Genomic DNA, 25,296 nt, shown 5'->3' on the forward strand with positions numbered 1-25,296 from the left:
GGCGCTTGGACAGACACAGGAAACAGACCCGAGGGGCCGACGCAGATCGGAATACAAACAGGAGCACCCAAAAGGCTCCACCCCCTGCCAGGCAGAGGGCCTCCCAAACTTTTTACATCTGGAGCACCAGCCTGGGGCACAAGTTAGGCGTGGCCAGTCCTGGAAGGAGGCTGCAGGTGACCCCTGTAGAGCAAGGTGGCCAAGGCCAGATGGATCTTGGTAGGGACCCTAGAGAGATCCTGGGAGCTTGAAAGTGTCTCCAAAGAAGCTGACATTGGGGCCTAATGTGAACGTAAACCATATTTAGACTCTTGGCAGTGCGATGATCTTCAGGCTGACAATTCTTGCCTCCAAGAGTGTGGGAAGAAGATGAATCATAGGCCGTAGTCCATGAGCTGACCTCAGCGTGCACGTTCCCTGAGAGGGGCAAGCAACGAAGACAGGAAGCACTTGACTGAATTGGTTTTCCCATTTTCCATAAGAAACATTCAACTTAATATAAAATAGCCACACTTTATTGACAATAATAGCTAGCCTTTCTTTATTTCCTTACCATGTGCCAGGAAACTACTTTATCTCTGTTCCTCCTGTAACTCCGCAAGGAAAAATGATCACTTTCAGTTCCGAGGAAGATGAGGCTGAGAAAAGTCATGTAATCAGCCCAAGGTCACACAGCTAACACATGTTAGTCGAGGGTCTAACCTGGGTCTGTATGAAGTTCATGATTTCTCTACTATGGCTTTTTCATATTACCACCGACCTCCAAAGTTCCCAGAACCAACTGCCTAAACACACACACACACACACACACACACACACACACACACACACACTTTTGAAACTTAAACAAGCAGGAGACCAAGATCTCAAATGCTGCCATGCACCCCTATGTGTATGCTGTGAGCCTCAAAGTCTAGGAGCTGAATCACAAGTGCTGGGAATGAGCAAGTTTCTAAAAGAACACATGGGCTAGTTAGCCCTGGCATTGAACAAGGTGACGAGTCTCAGAGCTGAGCAGAGGCTAAGCTGGGACTCGGCCCCAGATGTGCTGGCCCCTGGGTAACGTCCCTCCCAATGCACCACAGCTCTGCTTCCGGGGGCTAGACCTGGCGACAGTTCTGGGTGCTGGGGAAACAGCATTAAAAAGGATCCTAGAAGCTGGGAGATGTTGTGAGACTGTCCACAGACAAGTGAAGTGTTGATAGAGGTGGAAAATGGCACAGGTGACCCGAGTTTTGTGGGTGCTAAGAGTTATGAATCAGATCCAGCTGGGCAAAGGGGAGAAAGGCGCCATGGGAGAACTGGGGAGGATACGAAGCCATGCTCTGCGTGTATCTGCAGGGAGGTGCCTCACACCAGTCACTCCGCACCATGAAGCAGGCAGAGTACTCACTCTACAGACAAGATGGAGAGTCAGGAGGCAGTCTGCCCACACAGCTGGCGGGGATTCATGTGAGCTGCTCTGTCTGCCTCTACAGCTCGTGTTCCCTCCACGACAGTAATCTTCAGATGTTCTGTGGAGGCCTGGGGGTTGCTAGGCCAGGATTAGGCCAGGTCATGAATGGCTTAAGCATCCACCCCAAGTTCAACCAGATGGCTCTGCTTTGCATATATATTTATAAATTGGGGTTCCACATGAGATTCTATTCGAAGAAGAAAGCTCTGCAGCTAACAAAATCGAGTTTGAAGCCCTGTACTGTGTAGGAGATGCTACCTGCCAGGCCTTGGAGTCTGGGCAGGGAAGAGACAGCATGTGGTCCATGCAGAGAGGCAGTGACGGACAAAGACTAGCAAGCAGGTGCAGCGTGACTTCCCTGACTCTGGAGAGGCAAGTGCATTCCAAATCGGGCTCTACGCTGCCTAGCTGGGAGACCTGGAGCAAGGCATTTTCAAACCTTAGGTTCCTCAAATTCAAAATTTGATATTAGCCCTACTTCCTAGGGTTGTTAAGAGGATTATGTGCCCCAAAATATGGAAATCACTTAGCACAGTGCCTGGCACTTAGCACAGTGACATTCTTATCAACTTGTTGAACACAGGAAGAGTAGGAGGTAAAACAGCATAAAAAGAAGTATCATGATATAGAGGAGGAATTCTTAGGGTAACTAAGGAACCTGTCTGCCCCAGGGAGTGACCATGGTTCTGTGCTCTCCCGGTACTCTCTCGTTCTCGATAAATAAAGACGAGCTGGCCTCCCCACGGCCTGTCAGCTGGCTCGGCGGGAAGCTCCATGGAGATGGGGCTCTGGGTGATAACATCAGTCACCCAAACCCCCAAACTAATCTACTGCCACTGCTCAAAGCACATGCCACACAAGGCTTGGCTCTCCCCCTTAGCTTGACTTGGCTCTTGACTCAAAAGGCCTAGGAGAGAGAAAGGCACCTGTATTAGCCAAGCCAAGCCCTAGAGGCCTCCTGACTGACTAGGTGGGGCCTTGCCTTGGCACAATTCTGCAGGGCACAGTGGGGCCCTGGGCCCCTTTCAGGGTTCTTCCATGGAAGACTTTGTCAGTAAATTAAATTCCCAGTAAAGGTTTTATAAGGGATTTTCGTCTGCCTTGTTCACTGATATGTCCCAGTGCCCAGAATAGCTAGCTGCCCGTCCCTGTGAATTGTGCATGACAATCCCATTCAGGGTGACTTGGCTTCTGTATCTTCATATACACATAGAAGCAACTGGCCACAGAGCTTCCATGGTCATTCACCAACCAACTAGCTGTGTGGCATCTCTCCCCTGCTCTGCTCTTGACCCCACCCACCACCTCAGCTGGTAGTACCACCACCAAGTCGCGGACAGTGGCCCTCTGGGCAGGTTTGTCTTTTTCTCTCCCCCAGTGGCAGGGAGGATCATTTGCTACATAGCACTGAGCAAGGTCAGCTCATGTGGAGCACAGGACTAGTTCCTTTTACATTCACTCTGCTGGACACGACAATTTTAGAGCTAGAAGTACCCACAAAAGTCACTCCTTAAGGAAGAGATGAGAAAAACAAAACCTTGAGACATTAAACAAGAAGCCCAGGGGTCACAGAGCTGGCTGCAGGGAGGGGCAGGAGACTTAGCCTCTAAACCAGCGGTTCTCAACCTGTGGGTTGCGACCCTGGTGGGGGTCGAATGACCAAAATACAGGGTTCGCCAAAGCCATCAGAAATAATGCCATACAATAACGCAGACAGCTGGCAATCTGCACTCGTGGATTCCCAACCACAGATTGGAAGTATATTGTTTTCAATCTATGGTTGGTTGAACCCACAGATTCAAAACCCATGGGTATGAGGGCCGACTGTACAGTTATTGAAAAAACTCACTTAATAAATGAAATTTTCCGGCCCTGGCCGGTTGGCTCAGTGGTAGAGCGTCAGCCTGGCGTACAGAAGTCCCGGGTTCGATTCCCGGCCAGGGCACATAGGAGAAGCGCCCATGTGCTTCTCCACCCCCACCCCCTCCTTCCTCTCTGTCTCTCTCTTCCCCTCCTACAGCCGAGGCTCCATTGGAGCAAAAGATGGCCCGGGCACTGGGGATGGCTCCTTGGCCTCTGCCCCAGGCGCTAGAGTGGCTCTGGTCACAACAGAGTGACGCCCCGGAGGGGCAGAGCATTGCCCCCTGGTGGGCAAAGCTTCGCCCCTGGTGGGCATGCCGGGTGGATCCCGGTCGGGCGCATGCGGGAGTCTGACTGTCTCTCCCTGTTTCCAGCTTCAGAAAAATACAAATAAATAAATAAATAAATACATAAATGAAATTTTCCGATGGCTTTAGGCGACCCCTGTGTTTTGGTCGTTCGATCCCCACTGGGGTCGTGACCCACAGGTTGAGAACCGCTGCTCTTTGTAGAACACTTTTGGGGCATCTCTCTACCTGTGCAGTCCAGAGAGTGTTAGAAAGCGCCCCTAAAGCTTGGACATTCTTTCTGCATATTATAAACACAAATTATACCTACAGTATATACAAGACACAAATTTGATGTCTATATGTATATAGATATACATATATCACATATCTACATAGTCATAAATGACATTAAGATATATAAAAACTATGGCCACCTCTTGGTATCCACAGGGGTAGTCCAGGACCAAAACCTGCAGGTTCTCACATCTCTATCATGAAATGGCATACAATAATGCAGACAGCTGGCAATCTGCACCCGTGGATTCCCAACCACAGACTGGAAGTATATTGTTTTCAGGTCAATGCTTTATCCACTGCACCACCACAGGTCAGGCAGTATATTGTTTTCAATCTATGGTTGGTTGAATCCACAGATTCAAAACCCATGGGTATGAGGGCCGACTATACAGTTATTGAAAAACTCACTTAATAATTGGATCTGCAAAGTTTAAACCTGTGTTGTTCAAAAGTCAACTGTATCTTATAGTCCCAAATATATTTACTGAATAGCTTAGATAAGCTCAACCCTCGTTATTTTATACCTATTATTGTAGAATAGTGATAACTGAAGGGGTGGGGGAAGTTAGAAATTCTGAGTATGAGAAAAGGAGAACACATAGTTTGCAAAACCATATTTAGTATTAGAAATGCTTTATTTAATGTGCTTTTAAATTTAACAGTAAAGGAGGGCATTTAGACTTTATGTTCATCAAAAGGGAATTATGGCTTAAATAAAAAGATTGGGACATACTGATCTGGAACTCACAGCATATTACAGCTTTGGAAATCATCTAGTCCAACACCCCCTTGAAAAACAAGGAAACTTCCACCCAGAGAGGGTAAGTAACTCCCTATCTCAGGTCAGCAGCTCCTGTTCCTGAGGGGAGTGGCTGATGGTGTCCTGCTGTGTGTTCATGGCCCCTGCACTGACAGGAGCCCTGGGTGTGTTGTCGAGCAGCTGAAGGGAATTTTTTATACCAAGGATATAAAAATACAGAGGGAAAGCGAATTCCCAAATACACCTGATTTTTTTTTTTAACAGGAGGTCTCTTGGAGAAGCAGCAGCTGACCCTGAGGCTTTCTGCTCAGGCATTTCCCCACGGAAGCACCCAGTGGCTCACAGCAGCCTGCCCTCACTCCCGTCCCTCCTTCATGTAGATCCAGAAGACTCTGTCTGGCCCTCTCTTTCAGGGGAACAAAATGTCAAGCTGTAGGAGTGACTCCTCAAGCCACTGCTCTTCCCTTCCCTTTGTCACCTGCAGAGGCCACTGAAAGCTTGGGCGATGGCTACCGTCTAGTCCCAGCTCCCTGACAAGCTGCAGGCTTCCTCCCACTAGTTCTGCCAGGACTGCGCATTTCAGCAGCAAAAAACTACAGACCTAAGGTAGCTGCCCTGTGAGCAGAGGCAGAGCCCCAGGAAGAGCCCCAGGGAGAGTCTGCCCACAGCATCGGGCTGCGACAGACACGGGGTGGGGGTGGGGGCAGACCCATGTGGGCGCCCGGGGCAGCGAAGCGCTGAGCAGCCGCAGGAGTCCACTTACCGCAATGCGACTGGAAGACCTGGGGCTTGACGACCTGATTACAGGCACTGCACACTACGAGATAGAAGTCGTCATGTGCTGGGTAATGGCCAAATAAGTGCATATCTGTGGGGGAAATGAAAACAGGTGTTTTTGAAAAAGCAATTAAGTCTCAGGTGTATAGTTTCCTCTTGGAGTTTCCTCCTGGACAGTTTTTCAAATGATACACACAACGGCAATAATCTTCGCTAAAGGGAACATGGTTAGTCCTAATGCAGCTTCCCAACTCTGAGAAGCAACTGCCTCAGAGGGCACCTCCCCACCTGCCCCTCAGAAACAGAGGGCTTCTGCGGGCCTAGCTGTGGAGTCGGGAGCCCTGTGTTGCATGCCGTGGGAGATTAGCCTGTCCTGAAAGTGCGTGTTAGTTGGGACCCAATGAGGCACAAGTATTTTAGGAAGGGGCGCAGGGGTCTGGGGAGAGAAAGAGTAGTCCGCCTGGCCTCAGCTACTGGCTGTGTTTCCCCATCACTCGAGGGAGACCCCAAGGCAAAAGGAAGCCTGCTTGCTGCCACCATTATGCATTGTTCATCTGACTAAAATGTACCAAGTGTCCAAGTGTACCAGGCAGCACACTGGGCACCAGGAGAACTGGTGAGCAAGAACAAGGATCTGCTCTCCTGGAACATGCAGTGAGAAGACAGAAATAGTAAACAGACAATCACACAAGTCATCATGGTTGTAACTGTGGTACGTGCTAGAAAGATGGACAGGGTCCCAGGACAGCTTGGGGACCTATCCACCTCTGAGGCCCTGGAGAGACTGCCCTGAGGAGCAGCTACTCCAGCTGAGACATCAAGGTGAGGAGGGGTTAGATGAACAAAGGGCCAGGGGAGGAAGAGGACAGTTCCAGGTCTGCCAAACAAGGAGGTTCTGTGTGTTGGAGGAACCTAAGAACAAGGGCAGAGTTCAGAAGATGTAAGACTTATGGACCAAGGTACAGATTTTGAACCTGATGTTAAGAATAATGAAAACTTGGGGGAGGGGGAGCAAAAGGGGATATAAATAGGGACACAGGGGTGGGGGGTGACGGTGTTATATTCTGTGGGACACTTGAATCCATGTAGACACAATAAATGAAAATTAATAAAAATTAAAAAAAAAAGAATAATGGAAACCTAATGAAGGTTTTTAAATAAAGAAATGACAGGATCAGATATATACTGTTAAAAGATCAGTTGCGTGGCCTAAGAGACAAGAATGCTTATGTCCATACAAAAATGTGTGCATGCATGTTCATAGCAATACAATTCAGAATAGCCAAAGGGTAGAAACAAGTCGATATTCATCAATATGGAGAATGGAGAAACAAAATCTGGCATAACCAGACAATGGAACTATTCAGCCACAAAAAGAAATGAAGTACTAATACCTGCTACAACATGGGTGAACCTTGAAACCATTATGCTAAATGAAAGAAGTCAGACATGAAAGGCCAAATATTGAATGATTCCATTTACATGATATGTCCATAATAGGCAGAGCTATAGAGATAAAAATTAGATTAGTGGCCCTGGCCGGTTGGCTCAGTGGTAGAGCATTGGCCTGGCGTGCAAGAGTCCTGGGTTCTATTCCCAGCCAGGGCACACAGGAGAAGCGCCCATCTGCTTCTCCACCCCTCCCCCTCTCCTTCCTCTCTGTCTCTCTCTTCCCCTCCCGCAGCCAAGGCTCCATTGGAGCAAAGTTGGCCCAGGCGCTGGGGATGGCTCCATGGCCTCTGCCTCAGGCACTAGAATGGCTCTGCTCGCAACAGAGCGATGCCCTGGATGGGCATAGCATCGCCCCCTGGTGGTGTGCCGGGTGGATCCCGGTTGGGCGCATGCGGAGTCTGTCTGACTGCCTCCCCGTTTCTGGCTTCAGGGGAAAAAAAAAATTAAAATAAAAAATTAGATTAGTGTTTGCCTTGACTAGGGGGACTTGGAGGAAATTGGGGAGTGACTGCTAAAGGGTGCAGGGTTTCTTTTATTTCTTTTTAAAAAATTTATTGTCTTGAGAGAGAGAGAAAGAGAAACATCAATTTGTTGTTCCACTTATATATGCATTCGTTGGTTGTTTCTTGTATGTGCCCTGACTGGGGATCAGACCCACAACCTTGGGTTATTGGGACAATGCTCTAACCCAGTGTTTTTCAACCACTGGTCCACAGACTGGTCCATCAGAAATTCCATGCTCATCTGCAAAGAGTTAACTACCCTCATGCTGTATAAAGATTATAGAGTCTGTAATCATACGACATGAAATTTCTGGCAGACTGACATCAGTCTGCAGACTGGCGGTTGAAAACACTGCTCTAACCAACTGAGCTCTCCGGCCAGGGCTTGAGGTGACAAAATGTTCTAAGACTGAAGATGAAGGTTGCACAATACTGTGCAACTAAACCACTGCATACTTTAAACCACCAAATATACTCTAAACCACTGCATACTTTAAATGGGTGAACTGAACAAAAGTTGTCAAAAAAAAAAATCAGTTCTGAGGAAACGGGTGGTCTCACCTCCTTGAGCACCACTGGGTGGAACAGAGCCCGGGAGGCACTTGGACCTACCTGTTCCTAACTCGCTGGTTCTAGAGACACTTCAGTTGTGAGAGCAAGGCACTCATAACCACAGACAGAGTTGGCGGAGGAATCAAGACAGTGTATGCGTGAATATGCTTTCTGACACCAACCCGTCCCCTGACACAAGCAACTTCTCCCCAACTCTGAGCTTTCATTTTCTAGACTCAACTTGTGTCTTTAACAAAACCACCAAACACACAACGGTTCCCCCAGTTTCAGTGCTAGGCAACTGAAGAGCTGAGTTCCTCATGACAGGGGGACAGCTCAGGTATAACCAAGCAAACACTTTAGTGGAGGCACACAGGGCTCTGTGTTCTCTACTCAGAGCAGCCCTGCTCCTTAGAGCAGTGGTTCTCAAACTTTTTGAAGTCAGGGCGCATTTAAAATCCTACAAATAATTGTAGGCACACTATGTACAAATTTCTGAGAAATATGTTATAATAATTAAGTCAAATATTAAAGAAAAAAATGTAAAGTCCAAGCGTGCTTTTATGGTAATTAAATGAAATAAATATGACAAATTAAATTTATTCTGGCATTAAAAAACATTTTTGTTACATTTTTTGAGTTATGCTTTTTAAAATTCATAAAAAAGAGGGGTTAAAAAATTAAAAAACGACAAAAAAGTAATCTTTTTATATATATAGATACATTCTTAGTAAGATTTAGTAAATTCGGCAGGTGCTAGCACGAATGTGTTAAGTTTTTCCATTCTTGTGTTTATGAGAAACATGAGCCTGATGTGTCCTAGCGATTTCTTTAATGTTTGGGCATGTATTTGAAAGGCAAACTCTCATTTCCTCATCAATATATTGAAGAATTCCTCTCTTTTTACTCCTAATTATGTTGAGGGTAGAAAATCCTAATTCACATAAATAGGATGTTGAAAATTATAGTAAAATGTTCAAAGCGTTTTTAGATATTGCCACATATTCTTCTTTTACAGAAATCCAAAAGGCTTCAAGAGACAATTCCTTATGTTTAATCATCAATCCACGAGTAGATATAGCTGCCAGTTCTTCTTCTATTAATGTTAAACCAAAATCACTTGAAGCTTCTGTGAATGGGTTTCTAATCCAATCGTATTGTTCAGTGTTAAGTGATGGAAAATGCTATAAATTAAATTCTGCCCATCAGCCTTCAAGTCCTATTTTATTTAAACTTTGCTCATTTCCAGAATCAGATTCTTCAATCACGCTTCTTTTTGAGAAATCTATCCATTTTATTTGGGTAAATTTATCTAAAAATAATATAATGATGTGTTAACAAAAAGAGTGGTATTTCTGTAAAGAAATGGTATAATAGAGTGACTATATTTATTTTTATATCTGGGCACAGGCCGTGAACCAGCACAGCTAGTAATTCCAGGTCCCAAGTGGGAATGGTGCAGAATTAAGAAAATACATGGAATTAAGAAAATATAGGGTCGAGAGGTCACTGTAATTGCTGCTGGCAAGAACAAAGCGTGCCCAAAAACTGCATTTTGCTTTATTTATAGGGCAAAGTGAGGCCATTAGCAAATCTTAACCTTACACCAAACAAAGGATAGAAGAAACTTGCCTCCTGTCATTCCAGGGAACATGAGGGGTAGTGTAAACAATCCAGCACCACAGCTTAACAGCCTTTTACAACCTAGTCAGGCAAGTGAGGTGGGGGCTTGGGCAGACTGTCAGTTTACAGCCAATTCCCCACACCTCTGTCCCCTAAAAATCTAAACTCCAGAAACCCTGTTGGTGTTTTGGTACCCACAGGCACATATTTCTCTGGAATACCATAGGGTGCACCTGGAAATCTTCTAGGGCGCACCAGTGTGCCCTGGCACACACTTTGAGAACCACTGCCTTAGAGGGAAGTGGGATCAACAATTTGTCATATGCAAGGAGCTGAGACTCCCAGTGCCCTGTAAGGAGGCGTGTTAACTGAAGGTGAGACTGGCTCCCACTGTGGGGTCCTCCTGGGGTTTCAGGTAATGAGGAGGCAGCCTGCCCACAGTGCGTGATGGGTCAGGGCTGGGGACGATGGCCACTGAATTTCTAATTTGTTGGTGGCCCTGGGTGAGGCCTGTCACTTCTTCACTCTAGGACTTGCCTCTATTTCCACTTCGAAGACTTGTTACTGGAGGGGAGCATTATCAGTGAGTGCCTGGTGGGCAGGGAGGCCTGTGGAAACAGAGGCTGCTGAGAGAGAACCCAGCTGTGACTAGAATCCTGGAGCACAAGGCGGCCCATGCTGGGCCCACCCAGCATGTCTGGGTCCTCGGTTCAGAGCCTCACAGCACGGAGACGATGCCTCTTGCTTCTTAACTGCTGATACCCTCCTGTTTTACTTTTTATTTACAGGTTATTTTTACAATATACATTTTTAAATAACAAAAGTGATCCATGTTCTTTGAAAATACAGAAAAGCCAGGAAAAAAAATAGTAAAAATATCACTGGTTGGCCCGGCATGTGGAAGTCTCGTGTTCGATTCCTGGCCAGGGCACACAGGAGAAGCGCCCATCTGCTTCTCTCCCCCTCCCCCTCTCCTTCCTCTCTGTCTCTCTCTTCCCCTCACGCAGTCAAGGCTCCATGAAAGCAAAGTTGGCCCGGGCACTGGAGATGGCTCCATGGCCTCTGCCTCAGGTGCCAGAATGGCTCTGGTTGCAGCAGAGCAAAGGCCCAGATGGACAGAGCATCGCCCCCTGGTGGGCATGCCGGGTGGATCCTGATCGGGTGCATGCCGGAGTCGGTCTGTCTGCCATCCCCTTCCACCCCGTTTCTCACTTTGGAAAAATTAAAAAAAAAAAAAAATCACTGGCAACCTTTATTTATTTATTTATTTATTTATTTATTTATTTATTTATAGTGAGAGAGACAGAGAGAATGACAGGGATAGACAGACAGGAAGGGAGAGAAATGACAAGCCTCACAGTTTTTCGTTGCAGCACCTTAGTTGTTCATATTGCTTTCTCATATGTGCCTTGTCTGGGGGCTACTGCTGAGCCAGTAATCCCTTGCTCAAGCCAGTGACCTTGGGCTCAAGCCTGCGACCATGGGGTCATGTCTATGATCCTGTGCGCAAGCTGGTGACTTCAGGGTTTCAAATCTGGGTCCTCTGCATTTCAGAGGACCGATGCCTGATCCATTGTGTCACTGCCTGGTCAGGCTATTAACACCTTGGATCTCATTTAGCTTCATTCTCACTTCACAACCAGGAACATTTGAAACCAGAAGCTGGCAAGGACTAAGACACTTACTTATTCCACAAACATTGGCTGAGCTGCCTTACACACTTTCTGCAATAGCTCAAGCTCTGAAGGAATAAAAGAAATTCATCAATTTTAAAAAACCAAGCATTAAACAAAAATTTCATGAGCGCCTGCTCTGTGCCAGAGGTCGTGCCCAGAGCTGGAAGCTGAGAGTGGACACTGCGGGGTGTGGGGCTGTGTCTCTGCACCTTTGTCCGCATGCCAGGTGACCTTGGAGGCCTGTCAGGACTCCATTTGATGGCCCACTGTTTCTGTATTCCTTCAGGAATCTGCAGAGCCTCAACCTTCATGTCCCCACACATCTCTTTACGTCAGGACTCGAAGGTAAAGGTTAGGCTAGTCAGAGGCTGGCCATGGGAGGGGGTCGGGGGTTCCACTCCAGGCCCTTCACTCCTCTGGAACTTTCCTGGATTCCCTCTAGCACAGTTTCACCTTTGCACATGTCTGCTCAGAGCATGTCTCCTGTGGAAAGCCAGAAAACCTGCTTGACTGCTTGATTACTTCTCAGTGGGCTAACCTTAGACTCTACACGCTGCCCAATTCTGAGAGCCTGGAAGATGGGGAACAAGATAAGGCACTTGGTCGACTGGGAGACCACCATTTCAGATGACTAGATGGTCACAGTCAGTGTGCTATTTGTTCAGGGATGAGGAGAAAGGACAGGAAGAAAACTAGTATGCCCAATCAACTAATTAATTCTCTCTTCTCTTAGTTTACCACCCAAATAAAATATTCAGTGCACAGTTAAAAATAAAAACCGTGGTTTGTTGATGTGGGCTTGTACCAGCTTGGGAGAACCAACCACACATGTCTCTTCCCAACTTGTTCAGTGAGTGATATCATGGTGATAGCTTGAATCAGCTATTTAGGAGTATTTACACCATGGAAATGGGCAAACACTACAAATCAGGTCTTTTCTTTTACAGAGAGCAGGTTGTTAAAGATTTGCCAGCGTACTACTGAATAAAGATGGGAAACAGGGAAAGTGAAACCACCTGTAATGACACCACCTAGGGATAACCACTGCTGACAGTAATACACAATCTTCCAGATTTCATGTGATAACACTATTTTAGTTAATCCTCATAATTAATCTATGAAGTTATCATCATCTCCACTTTCCAGGCAAGAAAACAAAATAATTTGCTTGAGATCCATGACAGTTATTTGTAAAGGGGATGATTTCCCAAAATACTGACTGCACCCAATGTTCCCTCATGGCATCAGCTTATCCGGCACACGCGGCCTGCTTCTGGACAGCACCGGGTCCTGCAGACTGTCATCAGCACTTAGGGCAGGGGTCCCCAAACTTTTTTACACAGGGGGCCAGCTCACTGTCCCTCAGACTGTTGGAGGGCCGGACTATAAAAAAAACTATGAACAAATCCCTATACACACTGCACATATCTTATTTTAAAGTAAAAAAAAAACAAAACAGGAACAAATACAATATTTAAAATAAAGAACAAGTAAATTTAAATCAACAAACTGACCAATATTTCAATGGGAACTATGCTCCTCTCACTGACCACCAATGAAAGAAGTGCCCCTTCCGGAAGTGTGGCAGGGGCTGGATAAATGGCCTCGGGGCCACATGTGGCCCGTGGGCCATAGTTTGGGGACCCCTGTCTTACGGGTTCACCTGCCCAATCACACCCCAAACCCCACCTTTGCTTCTCTTCTTTCCCAGAAGGCACCAGAGAGAGAGGGGGGCCAGAGCTCAGCTGCGATGGATGGAGAGACAACGTTTAGGACAACAGAATAGTTCTATGAAAGTAAAATGACTGATTTCCTGTGGACTGTAGTTGGTTAACTGTTTTGTAAGTCAATACTGAAAAAGAAATGGACAGAATGGGGGTAGCATTTTATTCAAGATAAATAGCTTTCTGAGGGGAACACATTCGACAAAGTCACACGTGTGTATAAACTTTAGTTTCTATTCAATATTCACTTTCTGAAAATGGCTGCAGTGAAGGAAGAGGCAGGGTGGCAGCCCCCATTTGCTATTTGCACAGGACTTGTTTCTTAGATGGAAAGACAGCTGGTTTTGTGGATTTAGGATCAAACGAGAAGCTGTGCACTTTTGAATTTGCCCCTGGACACCTTCCAAAGCTTGAGACTGACATTATGAAGCCACTACTGGCAAGAGCCCAAGAGATGAACAACTTAGAGAGTGAATGAGTGATTCCTTCCTTTTGCAAGTGGGAATGCCAGGAGCTGCAGTTGCACCGACAGTGGCACAGCTTCTCGGTGTCGGGAGACCCATGGTTGCTGCAGAAAACCCCTCGGGGGAGAAGGAAGCAAAACATACAGCTTTGAATTTTAGTTTCTTGAAAAAAAAGTAAAGCACTGAAAATTGGCTTGTTTTCCCTAAAAATCTTTTCAGAGTTGTGAAACCACCTCATTACTATAGGAATTATAAACATGTCAAGGTAGTAATACTCTAGTATAACAACAATTTCATTTCATTTTAAACTTATGCTTCCCTTTTTAACTGACTCTAAAAAATAATGAAATAAAAAAAGATTATATTTACGTAATTTCAGCACTTCTGGCTCTTCCCAAGAAGGTAAACGTGAGTCCTGCTTGAAATGCAGGCGTCTGCCGGTGGGGAGCGGCATGGGCCTCGGCAGAATCCGAGGATGGGACACCCTGTGGTGATGGCCAGAGAGCCAGTGTTACCGGACTTCCTTGGAAGACTATCAAAAAGATGAGCTGGCTGCTGGCAGTGCTTTCGATCTGCGGGCTCTCACTGACATAAACTCAGATGCAGGGAATTACTGGGAGAACAGCCCTTGTTTCAAGGGTGCATGTGACTGCCTCCAAGCAGATCTGGATCCAGACACAGAAAGGCACCTACAAAATTGATGTGTGTCACATCAGAAGTGTCCCTCACCCTGGGATACGCTGGTCCTAGGAGCCTTCCTTTCCCCCATTAATCACAATATGCTCATTATACAGCTTTTATTCATTGGTCTTTTCTCTCTGCTAGTAGAGTTTTCAGCTGCATTTTACTCACTTATGTCAAATAGAAAGCTTGAGGGAATATAAAGAAAACGTTTCTTCTTTGCTGACAGGGTGATTCCATTTATTCTCGAAACGCAAAATCTCCTCCAATTCATAGCACAAAATAACTGGGGGTCTTCAAAGCAGTGCCATCAGACCTGACACCTCCCACTTCACCAGCAGAATGCCCAACTCTGCTCTAGGAAAATGTAGAGAAAGGAGGCCACTTTCTGTTTCTCAGACCTCTGAAGATCCAGGACCTGGCTATGGGCTTCAAAATAATGAAATCTGGAAAGAGAAACTGACACACGGAGACCAGAGAAATAAGCAGCGCGGTCCCACGCAGGCAGGCGAGCACGTATTCGCCGGCGGTGCACCAAGACTTTCTCCTTCCGCAAACCAAGGACTAAACACGGCCCCAGCCTCCTCTTGCTGTGACTGGGCTGGAAGTCAACCCCTTGCAAGGCTGGAGCCACAAGCTAGGCCTGGTGGCAGGTGGAAGCTCCCATTACTCTGCATGAACCATTCCCTCCCAACCACATGGCCGCACCAGACAAAAGGCCGCTTTCTCAGAGGGTCCGTACAGACAAGTGCTCAGGGTGCACTGAGACGGGGGCTGCAGGGTGTGCACTCAGGCCTTAGCCACAGGTCAGTTCCTCTCACCAGCCTCTCCTCTGGCTTCCACTGGACCCTAAAGAACACTCATCTTACAACCCAAAGATGTAAGACAGATGGTCCCAGGAGGTGGACCTTGTAAAACGTGCAGTGCCTGAGAGCTGAGCCCTGCGGTTAGGCAGCTGCGAGTTCAAAGCCTGACTCTGCCGTTCGGCATGATAAACTTTTGTTTCCTTATCTGGGATTAGATGACAATTGTGAAGAGGCTGGGACACAGTAAGGATGGAATACATACAACATATTAGTACCTATGGCTTCCTTCCCGTTTCTCCACCTCCTCATCCCCTCCTCTGGGAAACCTTCTTTGACACGCCCAGAAAAGAGGCAGATTCCCCTCCCACCCCCCATCCTCCACCCCCAGTGTGCCCTGAGCATGTGACCACAGCTTTTCAAGGCTAGAGTAGAGTAACTGGTTCACACTCACACCAGACTGGGATCTTCCTGAAGACAAGAATCATGACTGTATCTTCAGAGCCAACCCATCTGGCACATGGTACTGCCTAATAAAGTTCTCAAGAAACTGATTTACTTTTGATGCTCCTTAATTTTCTCTTCTCTCAAAGGTGGAAGTTTTAAATAACAATAAATTGCCCTAATAGCCATGTTGTTATCTACGATTACAAGGTCAATAATTATGTCTATTTGTTCACTCTTTGGGACAAGGGCTATGTGAATCTTAGAAGGAGGCACGCTTCAGATGGGTCACCTCAGCAAAGAAGGGGTTAGTTCCTGCTTTCACCATGCTAAGCTCATGAGTTTGGCTTCTTCCTCTGGCAAACAGGACCAATCACACCCTGACCCCAGAGGTGGCCCCTGATGGCCTCTCAGAGCCAGTGTTGGAGTGGGCTTAGGAGTGTGTTCTGGCCTTGGCCGGTTGGCTCAGCGGTAGAGCGTCAGCCTGGCGTGCAGGGGACCCAGGTTTGGTTCCCAGCCAGGGCACATAGGAGAAGCGCCCATTTGCTTCTCCACCCCCCCTCCTTCCTCTCTGTCTCTCTCTTCCCCTCCCGCAGCCAAGGCTCCATTGGAGCAAAGATGGCCCGGGCGCTGGGGATGGCTCCTTGGCCACTGCCCCAGGTGCTAGAGTGGCTCTGGTCGCGGCAGAGCGATGCCCCGGAGGGGCAGAGCATCGCCCCCTGGTGGGCAGAGTGTCGCCCCTGGTGGGCGTGCCAGGTGGATCCTGGTCGGGCACATGCGGGAGTCTGTCTGACTGTCTCTCCCCGTTTCTAGCTTCAGAAAAATACACACACACACACACACACAAAAAAAAAGGAGTGTGTTCTGGGTGTTCCCTCTGATTCCATTTTCCATTTCCTCATCCTGGGGCTGCAGGTGTTTTATACTAAGACAGTGAATGCTCTGGGGCCTGGTGAACTTAGACTTTTCCCATTCTTTCTGGTTCAGCTGTCCTGTCCTATGCTGGATCAGCAAAGCAGCCAGGCTCAGCCCAGGGCACATTTAGCGATCCGGGTCCAATCTGGCAGAGGATCTGATATCCCTGGTGGTCAAAAGAATCATTCTTCAAAGGTCTCCCCTGCAGGATGGCCAAACTACTCCCTCTGCAGCCACATACATCTTTGTCCATCATTCCAGCTAGGTCAGCTGGTGGCTTCTGGCCTAACATCCCCACCTCTGGCCCTCAGGGCAGATGAGAAACATGTAACCAACCACTCTGGCAGATTTCTGAGTCTTGATAAGGTATCCTGGCTACAGTTTATTTTACAGCAAGCATTACATGGGTTTAGAGATCAGCTGCATGGACAGGTGCCCCATCACCCCATCACCAAGTTAGCCTCAGTGTCCTGGACCCAGCGGGGAGAATTTCTGTGCAGAGGACAAGGATGTGTATAGCATATTCAACCAAGGGCCTGTAAGCAAAAATTGTATAATTAACTATGACTCAGAGCGAGAAGAGAAACATCAACCTATTGGGGGAAATTCTGGTCCCTTCTTCAGGCTTCATATCTAGTGGCACTTAAGGGTAGGTAAGAAGAGAGGGCTATGGACCAGCAACCTCAGTGTTCCCAGGTCGACGCTTTACCCACTGCACCACCAGAGGTCAGGCCGAGAGGGCCTATGAATCACCATCAGCACCAGACTCCCTTACCTCAGGTCCTCCCACCGGGGTTACTTTAATGTTTAAAGGTTCACTTAAATCTTAATGCTCACATTATCTTCAACTTGAGGTCTACTGTTTAGATAATATTTGTTTCGCAGTATCAGCAGGCCTCCCTGGGCACTTTTCCTCAACTCTTCTTCAGCAAGCCTTCCTTTGTTTCTTTGTAACAGGCTTTTCCTCCTGTGAGCTTCCCTGGACCATGTGAGACCAGGTTCCAGCTGAATCTGGAGTGACTCCTGGCCCCTCCTTCCTGGGGCATCTCTTGGGTCCAGGTTGAATCTCCTGGCACCGTGATGCCTTTCCATTTCCAATCTCACTCAGAGAGATCTTTGTGAGGTGGAGGTAGGTGCCATATTTCAGAGAACAGGGCAGTGGGTTTGGGGAGGAAGCAGTGATAATCCACATATGATGTTTGTCCTTGCAAGAAATGTTATGATCAAAGAGAATTTTCTGATTGAACAAAACAATAACATTTAGAACAGCTGAAATGGGTCAGGGGAAATCAGTGGGACATCTCTTTTGGTGTCTTATCATATAGAACAGTCTACTTTTCTACTGTGGCACTCTGACTGAGTCTAAAAGATTGAATAACTGGTCCCTTAGTTTGTTTCCGGCTCTTCAGTTATATTGACTGGTCTAACAGGAAGTGTCAGGAGAAGAATGAGCAAGAAAGAGGGGAGGGTACTAAATCTATGTTACAAAAGAGCATAAAATGCAAGTGGTTTATTTTTAAAGAGGGTTAGTAAAGGTTATCTATCCATCTATCTATCTAGTCTATTTCATCCATTATTATCTCTATCATCTCTTTATATCTCATCTATCGATATATTTTATCAATCATATCTGTCTTGAACACAACTGAAAATTGGAGGCAGACAACACCAACCTTCGACTTAGTCAGTTCTACAAACAACACACCCAAACAAGGAGGGTACACACAGACAAAATGGGAAGACAGAGAAGTGCAATCCAAATGAACCAAGAAGAAAAACCTCCAGAAAATGAACTGAGTGAGATGAAAATAAGCAAACTAACAGATGCAGAGTTTAAAATAATGATTATTAGAATGCAGAAAGATCTTAGAACAACAATGGATAGACACAATGAACACATAAATAAAGAGATAAAAAGCATCAAAAAGGACATTAAAATAATAAAAAAGAACCAGTCAGAAATGACAAATACAATATCAGAAATGAAAACTACACTAGAAGCAATTAAAAGCAGGCTAAATGAAGCAGAGGATCGAGTCAGCAATTTAGAAGACAAGATAAATGAAAACATGGAAGCAGAGCAGCAAAAAGAAAAGAGACTGAAAAAAATCTAAGGAAACTCTAAGAGAGCTCTGTGACAAATTAAAGAGAAACAACATCCGCATCATAGGGGTTCCTGAAGAAGAAGAGAAAGAACAAGGGATAGAAACCTTGTTCAATAAAATCATAGCTGAAAATTTCCCTAAATTGATGCAGGAAAAAGGCACACAAGTTCAAGAAGCAAAGAGAATTCCATTAAAGAGAAACTCGAAGAAATCTACACCAAGACACATAATAATTAAAATACCAAAGCTAAGAGATAAAGAGAAAATATTAAAAGTTTAAAAAATTTAAAATACCAAAGCTAAGAGATAAAGAGAAAATATTAAATTTTTTTCTCTAAATTTGCTAGAGAAAAAAAGGCTATCACCTACAAAGGATCCCCCATAAGGATGACATCCAACTTCTCAACAGAAACACTTGAGGCCAGAAGGAAATGGCAATAAGTATTTAAAATAATGCAGAACAAGAGCCTACAACCAAGACTTCTTTATCCAACAAGACTATCATTAAAAATTGAAGGAGAAATAAAAAGCTTCCCAGACAAAAAAAACCACAAAACAACTCAAGGAATTCATTACAACCAAACCAATGCTGCAAGAAATGTTAAAGGGCCTGTTGTAAACAGAACAAAAAGGGAAAAGAATATAGTAAAAGAGGAATATAGCTTTAAAGAATAAAATGGCAATAAACAACTATATATCAATAATAACCTTAAATGTAAATGGATTAAATGCTCCAATCAAAAGACATAGGGTAGCTGCATGGATAAGAAAACAGGGCCCATACATATGCTGTCTACAAGAGACACACCTTAAAACATAAGATACACATAGACTGAAGGTAAAAGGATGGAAAAAAATATTTCATGCAAATGGAAATAAAAAAAACTGGGGTAGTAATACATGTATCAGACAAAATGGACTTTAAAACAAAGGCTATAGTAAGGGATAAAGAAGGTCACTACATAATGATAAAGGGAGCAATCCAAGAGAAAGATATAACCATTATAAATATCTATGCACCTAATATAGGAGCACCTAAATATATAAAGCCGCCTTTGATGAATATAAGGGGCAAGATCAACAGCAATGCTATAATAGTAGGGGATTTCAATACCCCACTAACATCACTGGATAGATCCTCGAGAAAGAAAATTAACAAAGAAAAGCAAACTTAAAGGACACACTAGGTCAACTGGATTTAATAGATATCTTCAGAACCTTTCACCCTAAAGATGCAGAATATACATTCTTTTCAAGTGCTCATGGTACATTCTCTAGGATAGACCACATGTTAGGGCACAAAGGTGGTCTCAATAAATTTAACAAGACTGAAATCATATCAAGCACTTTCTCTGATCACAATGGCATGAAACTAGAAATCAACCACAACAGAAAAACTGAAAAAATACTCAAAAACCTAAAAACTAAATAGCATGTTATTAAATAACAAATGGATTAACAATGAGATCAAAGAAGAAATAAAAAAATTCCTAGAACTGAATGATAATGAGCATACAACAACTCAAAATGTATGGGACACAACAAAAGCAGTACTGAGAGGGAAGTTCATAGCACTACAGGCATACCTTAAGAAGCTAGAAAAAGCTCAAATAAACAACTTAACCCTGCATCTAAAAGAACTAGAAAAAGAACAGCAAGTAAAGCCCAGAAATAGTAGAAGGAAGGAAATAATAAAGATCAGAGCAGAAATACATGACATAGAAGCTAAAGAAACAATACAGAGGATCAATGAAATCAAGAGCTGGTTCTTTGAAAGGGTAAACAAGATCGATGAATCTTTAACCAGACTCAACAAAAAGAAAGAGAGAGAGAGAGAGAGAGAGAGAGGACTCAAATAAATAAACTTAGAAACGAGAGTGGAGAAATAACAACTGATAAAACAGAAATACAAAATATTGTAAGAAAATACTATGAAGAACTTTATGCCAAAAAATTAGTCAACCTAGGTGAAATGGACAAATTCCTTGAAACATATAATCTTTCAAAAACCAATCTGGAAGAATCAGAAAACCTAAATAGACCAATTACAACAAATGAGATCGAAACAGTTATCAAAAAATTCCCAACAAACAAAAGCCAGGGACCAGATGGCTTCACAGGTGAAGGTGAATTCTACCAAATATTCAAAGAAGAAGTAACTCCTATCCTTCTCAAGCTATTTCAAAAATTCAAGAGGAAGAAAGACTTCCAAGCTCCTTTTATGAGGCAAGCATAATTCTTATTCCAAAACCAGGCAAAGACAACACAAAGAAAGAAAATTATAGGCCAATATCCCTGATGAATTTAGATGCTAAAACTCTCCACAAAATATTACCAAACCAGATCCAGCATACATAAAAAAAATCATACATCATGATCAAGTGGGATTTATTCTGGGGAGGCAAGGATGGTACGATATTTGTAAGTCAATCACTGTGATTCATCACATAAACAAAAAGAGGGAGAAAAACCACATGATAATATCAATACATGCAGAAAAAACTTTTGATAAAATCCAGCACACATTTATGATCAAAACTCTCCACAAAGTGGGAATACAGGGAACATACCTCAATATGATAAAGGCCATTTATGACAAACCACAGCCAGCATTATACTCAATGGGCAAAAATGAAAAGCAATCCCCTTAAGATCAGGAACAAGGCAGGGGTGCCCCTTTCATAACTCTTATTCAACATAGTTCTGGAAGTCCTAGCCACAGCAATCAGACAAGAAGAAGAAATAAAAGGCATCCAAATTGGAAAAGAAGAAGTAAAACTATCATTATTTGCAGATGATATGCTACTGTATATAGAAAACCCTAAAGTCTCAGTCAAAAAACTACTGGACCTGATAAATGAATTGAGCAAGGTGGCAGGATATTAAATTAATACACAGAAATCAGAAGCATTTTTATACACCAACAAAAAACTGTCAGAAAGAGAAATTAAGGAAACAATCCTCTTCACTATTGCAACAAAAGAAATAAAGTACATAGAAGTAAATTTAACCAAGGAGATTAAAGACTTGTACTCAGAAAATTATAAAACATTGATAAAAGAAATCAAGGAAGATACAACAAGTGGAAGCATATACCGTGTTCATGGATAGGAAGAATAAACACCATTAAAATGCTTATATTACCCAAAGCAATTTAAAAAATCAATGCAATACCAATTAAAATACCAATGACATACTTCAAAGATATAGAACACATATTCCAAAAATTTATATGGAAGCAAAAAACTTGAATAGCCTCAGCAATCTTTAAAAAGAATAATAAAGTGGGAGGTATCACACTTCTTGATATCAAGTTATACTACAGGGCATGGTACTCAAAGTAGCTTGGTACTGGCATAAGAACAGGCACATAGATCAATGGAACAGAACAGAGAACCCAGAAATAAACCCACAGCTCTATGGACAACTGATATTTGACAAAGGAGGTAAGAGCATACATTGGAGTAAAGACAGTCTCTTTAACAAATGGTGTTGGGAAAATTGGACAGCTACATGCAAAAAAATGAAACTAGATCATCAACTTACAGCATTCACAAAAATGAACTCAAAATAGATAAAAGACTTAAATGTAAGTCGTGAAACCATAAGCATCTTAGAAGAAAACATAGGAAGTAAGCTCACCGACATCTCTTGCAGCAATATATTTATATTTGCTGATTTATCTCCAAGGGCAAGTGAAATAAAAGACAGGATAAACAAATGGGACTATATCAAATTAAAAAGCTTTTGTACAGGTAAAGACAATATGAACAGAATAAAAAGACAAACCACACAATGGGAGAACATAATTGACAATATATCTGATAAGGGGTTAATAATAAAGAATAAATAAATAATAATAAAGAACTTGTAAAATTCAACACCAGGAAGACAAACAATTCAATCAAAAAATGGGCAGAAGAAATGAATAGCCACTTCTACATAGAGCACATACAGATGGCCAAATAGACAGATGAAAAAACGTTCAACATCACTAATCATTAGAGAAAAACAAATAAAAACCACAATGAGATACTACCTCACACCAGTCAGAATGGCGCTCATTAACAAAACAACACTTGATAGGTGCTGACGAGGATGTAGAGAAAAGGGAACCCTCCTGCACTGCTGGTGGGAATGCAGACTGGTGCAGCCACTGTTCAAAACAGTATGGAGATTCCTCAAAAAATTAAAAATGGAACTGCCTTTTAACCCAGCCATCTCACTTTTAGGAATATATCCCAAGAACACCGTATCACTGATTCAAAAGAAGATATGCACCCCCATGTTTATAGCAGCATTGTTCACAATAGCCAAGATCTGGAAACAGCCCAAGTGCCCATCAGTAGATGAGTGGATTAAAAAGCAGTGGTACATATACACAATGGAATACTATGGGGCCATGAAAAAGAAGGAAATCTTACCTTTTGCGACAACATGGATAGACCTGGAAACTATTATGTTAAGTGAAATAAGCCAGGCAGAGAAAGAAAAATATCATTTGACCTCACTCATTTGAGGAACCCAAGAAACAATGTGAACTGAGGAATGGAATTGAGACAGAGAAGGGATCAAATGGACCACAGGAAAAGGGGACAGAGGGAAAGGGGATGATAGGATGGGATAAACCTGAAGGGAAGGGGGAGGGAGATTTTGGGAAGGGAGATGTTGAGGGGAATACGGGGGAGGGAGGATGCATTCGGGGCAACACTAGAATCTATGTAAACACAATAAATTAAATTTTAAAAAATCATATCTGTCTTTATTCATCTATCACCTATCAATTATATCTTCCTCATCTATCTCATCTCTGTCCATCAAACAACTCTTGATTTACTTATCCTATTTAGTTATGTATCTTTATCATCTATCTATCTTCATATCTATCATTTATTAATCATATGTATCTATTGTATTGATCTGTCTCTATCTCATCTATGTATCATCTACCTAATTACCTATCATCTATTATCTCTACCTCTATCTTTTTACCTACCCCTATCATCTCTCTATCAGAGGAAGCATTACATTGAGCAGTGGTGGACTTAACTTGGTCCCAACATGTTTTATTGCCAAACCAACTGCTACATTTTTAGGTGACAATGGTGATATGGCTTTATAAAAATAAATGAAATTTTTTAAAAAGAAAGGAAAAAGAGAAACCTGGACAACAGCAAAAATTACCAATTGGTGTTCAAGTGCGCACTGTATTATAAACTACCTGAGAGCAAAGAGCAAGCCTCCTGAATAGCTTCATTTTCCCCACCAATGCCAAATCCATCCATGTACAATGCCATTCATGCAGCAGGAAGTAAGCAGAGGTCTGAATGAACGTCCTTGTAGACAACTGCATTCAAGCTTCTCTTTGAAATAGACTTTAGACTTAGTCCCTCCACCTCCACCCCCACCCCCAAATGAAACAGCTGTTCTGAGGCAACTGAAGAACTTGATGTCCAACATCTTGTTTCTTGAGATTCATGTAAAAGGCTTTCATTCTATGTTGATGAAAACAAGATGAAGAGCTCCAGGGAATGGAATGGGGTGGGGATGGGGTTCCCAGCTACCTGTGGGAGTCAAACCACGTGTACTGAGGGCTTTCAATGTCCCCCTAAGACCAGGACTACAGTGGAAGAAGCACTTCTCATTAGAAATTCTGGTGCTGCTTAGAGATTTTAATTTGTAAGAAACTGAAGAAGCCAGGCATCATCTACCACTAAGATGCTCCACCTGCCCCAAAAGGCCAATCTGGGAGATTTCTTAGATGACAGGTTGCCAGACCACGCTGAAATTGGAGTCCATGAAGAAGCCCCTGAGAGGTACTCATGACTGCAGGAAATATGACATTGTAAAAGGCACAGGCAGAGGCCTTCATGAGACAGTATCACAGAAGGCCTCAGCAATCAAGTTCCTGCTCCTGTGCCTTCCAGAATCCGCAATAGAGACTACAGGAAATGTTCACCTCTGAAAGTGCCCCATCACTTCAGATATGCCAACCCCTGCTCAGTTGTAGGAGTTCTGCTTGCAGATTCAGGGATGAGGAGGTACAGGCTCAGAATCTGTCAGACTGTGGCCAGGAACAAGCTGATTCCTACTCAGAGGGTCTAAGGTGAGAGACTACCGGATCCTTGGCGCTAGGCAGTGGCTCGGAGTGCACAGTTGGCTCTGGTTGTGGTTTGTCTGTAACTGACAGACACTGCAACATTTTTTCCCCAACGGTGTTTGTTAAGGCTATGGAGCCCCACGCATGTCCATAGATTATAATGATCACCCAAATGATGCTGCCACAGCTCAGAGATAAACGTGCCATTTGGCTCTGTTATAAGATGTGTCCACTTGGCATAGCCAGAGGACAGCGGTAAGAACTGCTTAATGTCCCTGGGAGTCAGTGTCCAACAGTGAAACCATTGGGACAGCCCAACTGCAGGGCGTGGTTGACAGATATCCCTGGCATTCCCCCAGGAATAGGTCATTTGCAGGGACACCAGAGCTGTTCCAGCTGGATTCGCCATTGTATCAATGCTCATGAAGGACAGAAATGTACCTCCACTCTAAGAAAACAAAAGCAGTCCTTGGGCTCTCATCACTGCCAGGCTCCTCAAACCTGTCACACACACCTGGTAACCACTCTGATGGGCCAGTGCTTAAAGCCAGCAGCTTCCTCAGCCCAGAAACCCAGGAGAAAAAACCCACCATGAGAGGGTTACAGAAAGCTGTTTTAAGGTAGTAGAAAATAGGATTATGCCCTGGCTGGATAGCTCGGTTGGTTAGAGCATCTTCCCGAAGCACAGAAGTTGCTGTTTCAATCCCTGGTCAGGGTACATACAGAAACAGATTAATGTTCCTCTCTCTAAATAAAAAAAAAACAAAAAATCCCCAAACCTTAAAATAAAATGCCTGACTGGTGGTGGCATTTT

General features: G+C 44.1%; 1 protein-coding gene across 4 annotated transcripts in view; it reads right to left on the bottom strand.

Moving 5' to 3' along the window:
• ATXN7L1 (ataxin 7 like 1) overlaps positions 1 to 25,296 on the bottom strand; it is a 272,109-nt gene that overhangs the window by 177,976 nt on the left and 68,837 nt on the right. For all 4 annotated transcript variants that reach the window (XM_066238539.1, XM_066238537.1, XM_066238538.1 and 1 more), the window contains exon 3: positions 5,427 to 5,531. In XM_066238539.1, the coding sequence (XP_066094636.1) occupies positions 5,427 to 5,531 (105 nt within the window). The remainder of the gene's footprint in view (positions 1 to 5,426; positions 5,532 to 25,296) is intronic.

Source organism: Saccopteryx bilineata, chromosome 7, assembly GCF_036850765.1.
Source record: "Saccopteryx bilineata isolate mSacBil1 chromosome 7, mSacBil1_pri_phased_curated, whole genome shotgun sequence".
NCBI classification, from domain to species: Eukaryota; Metazoa; Chordata; class Mammalia; order Chiroptera; family Emballonuridae; genus Saccopteryx; species Saccopteryx bilineata.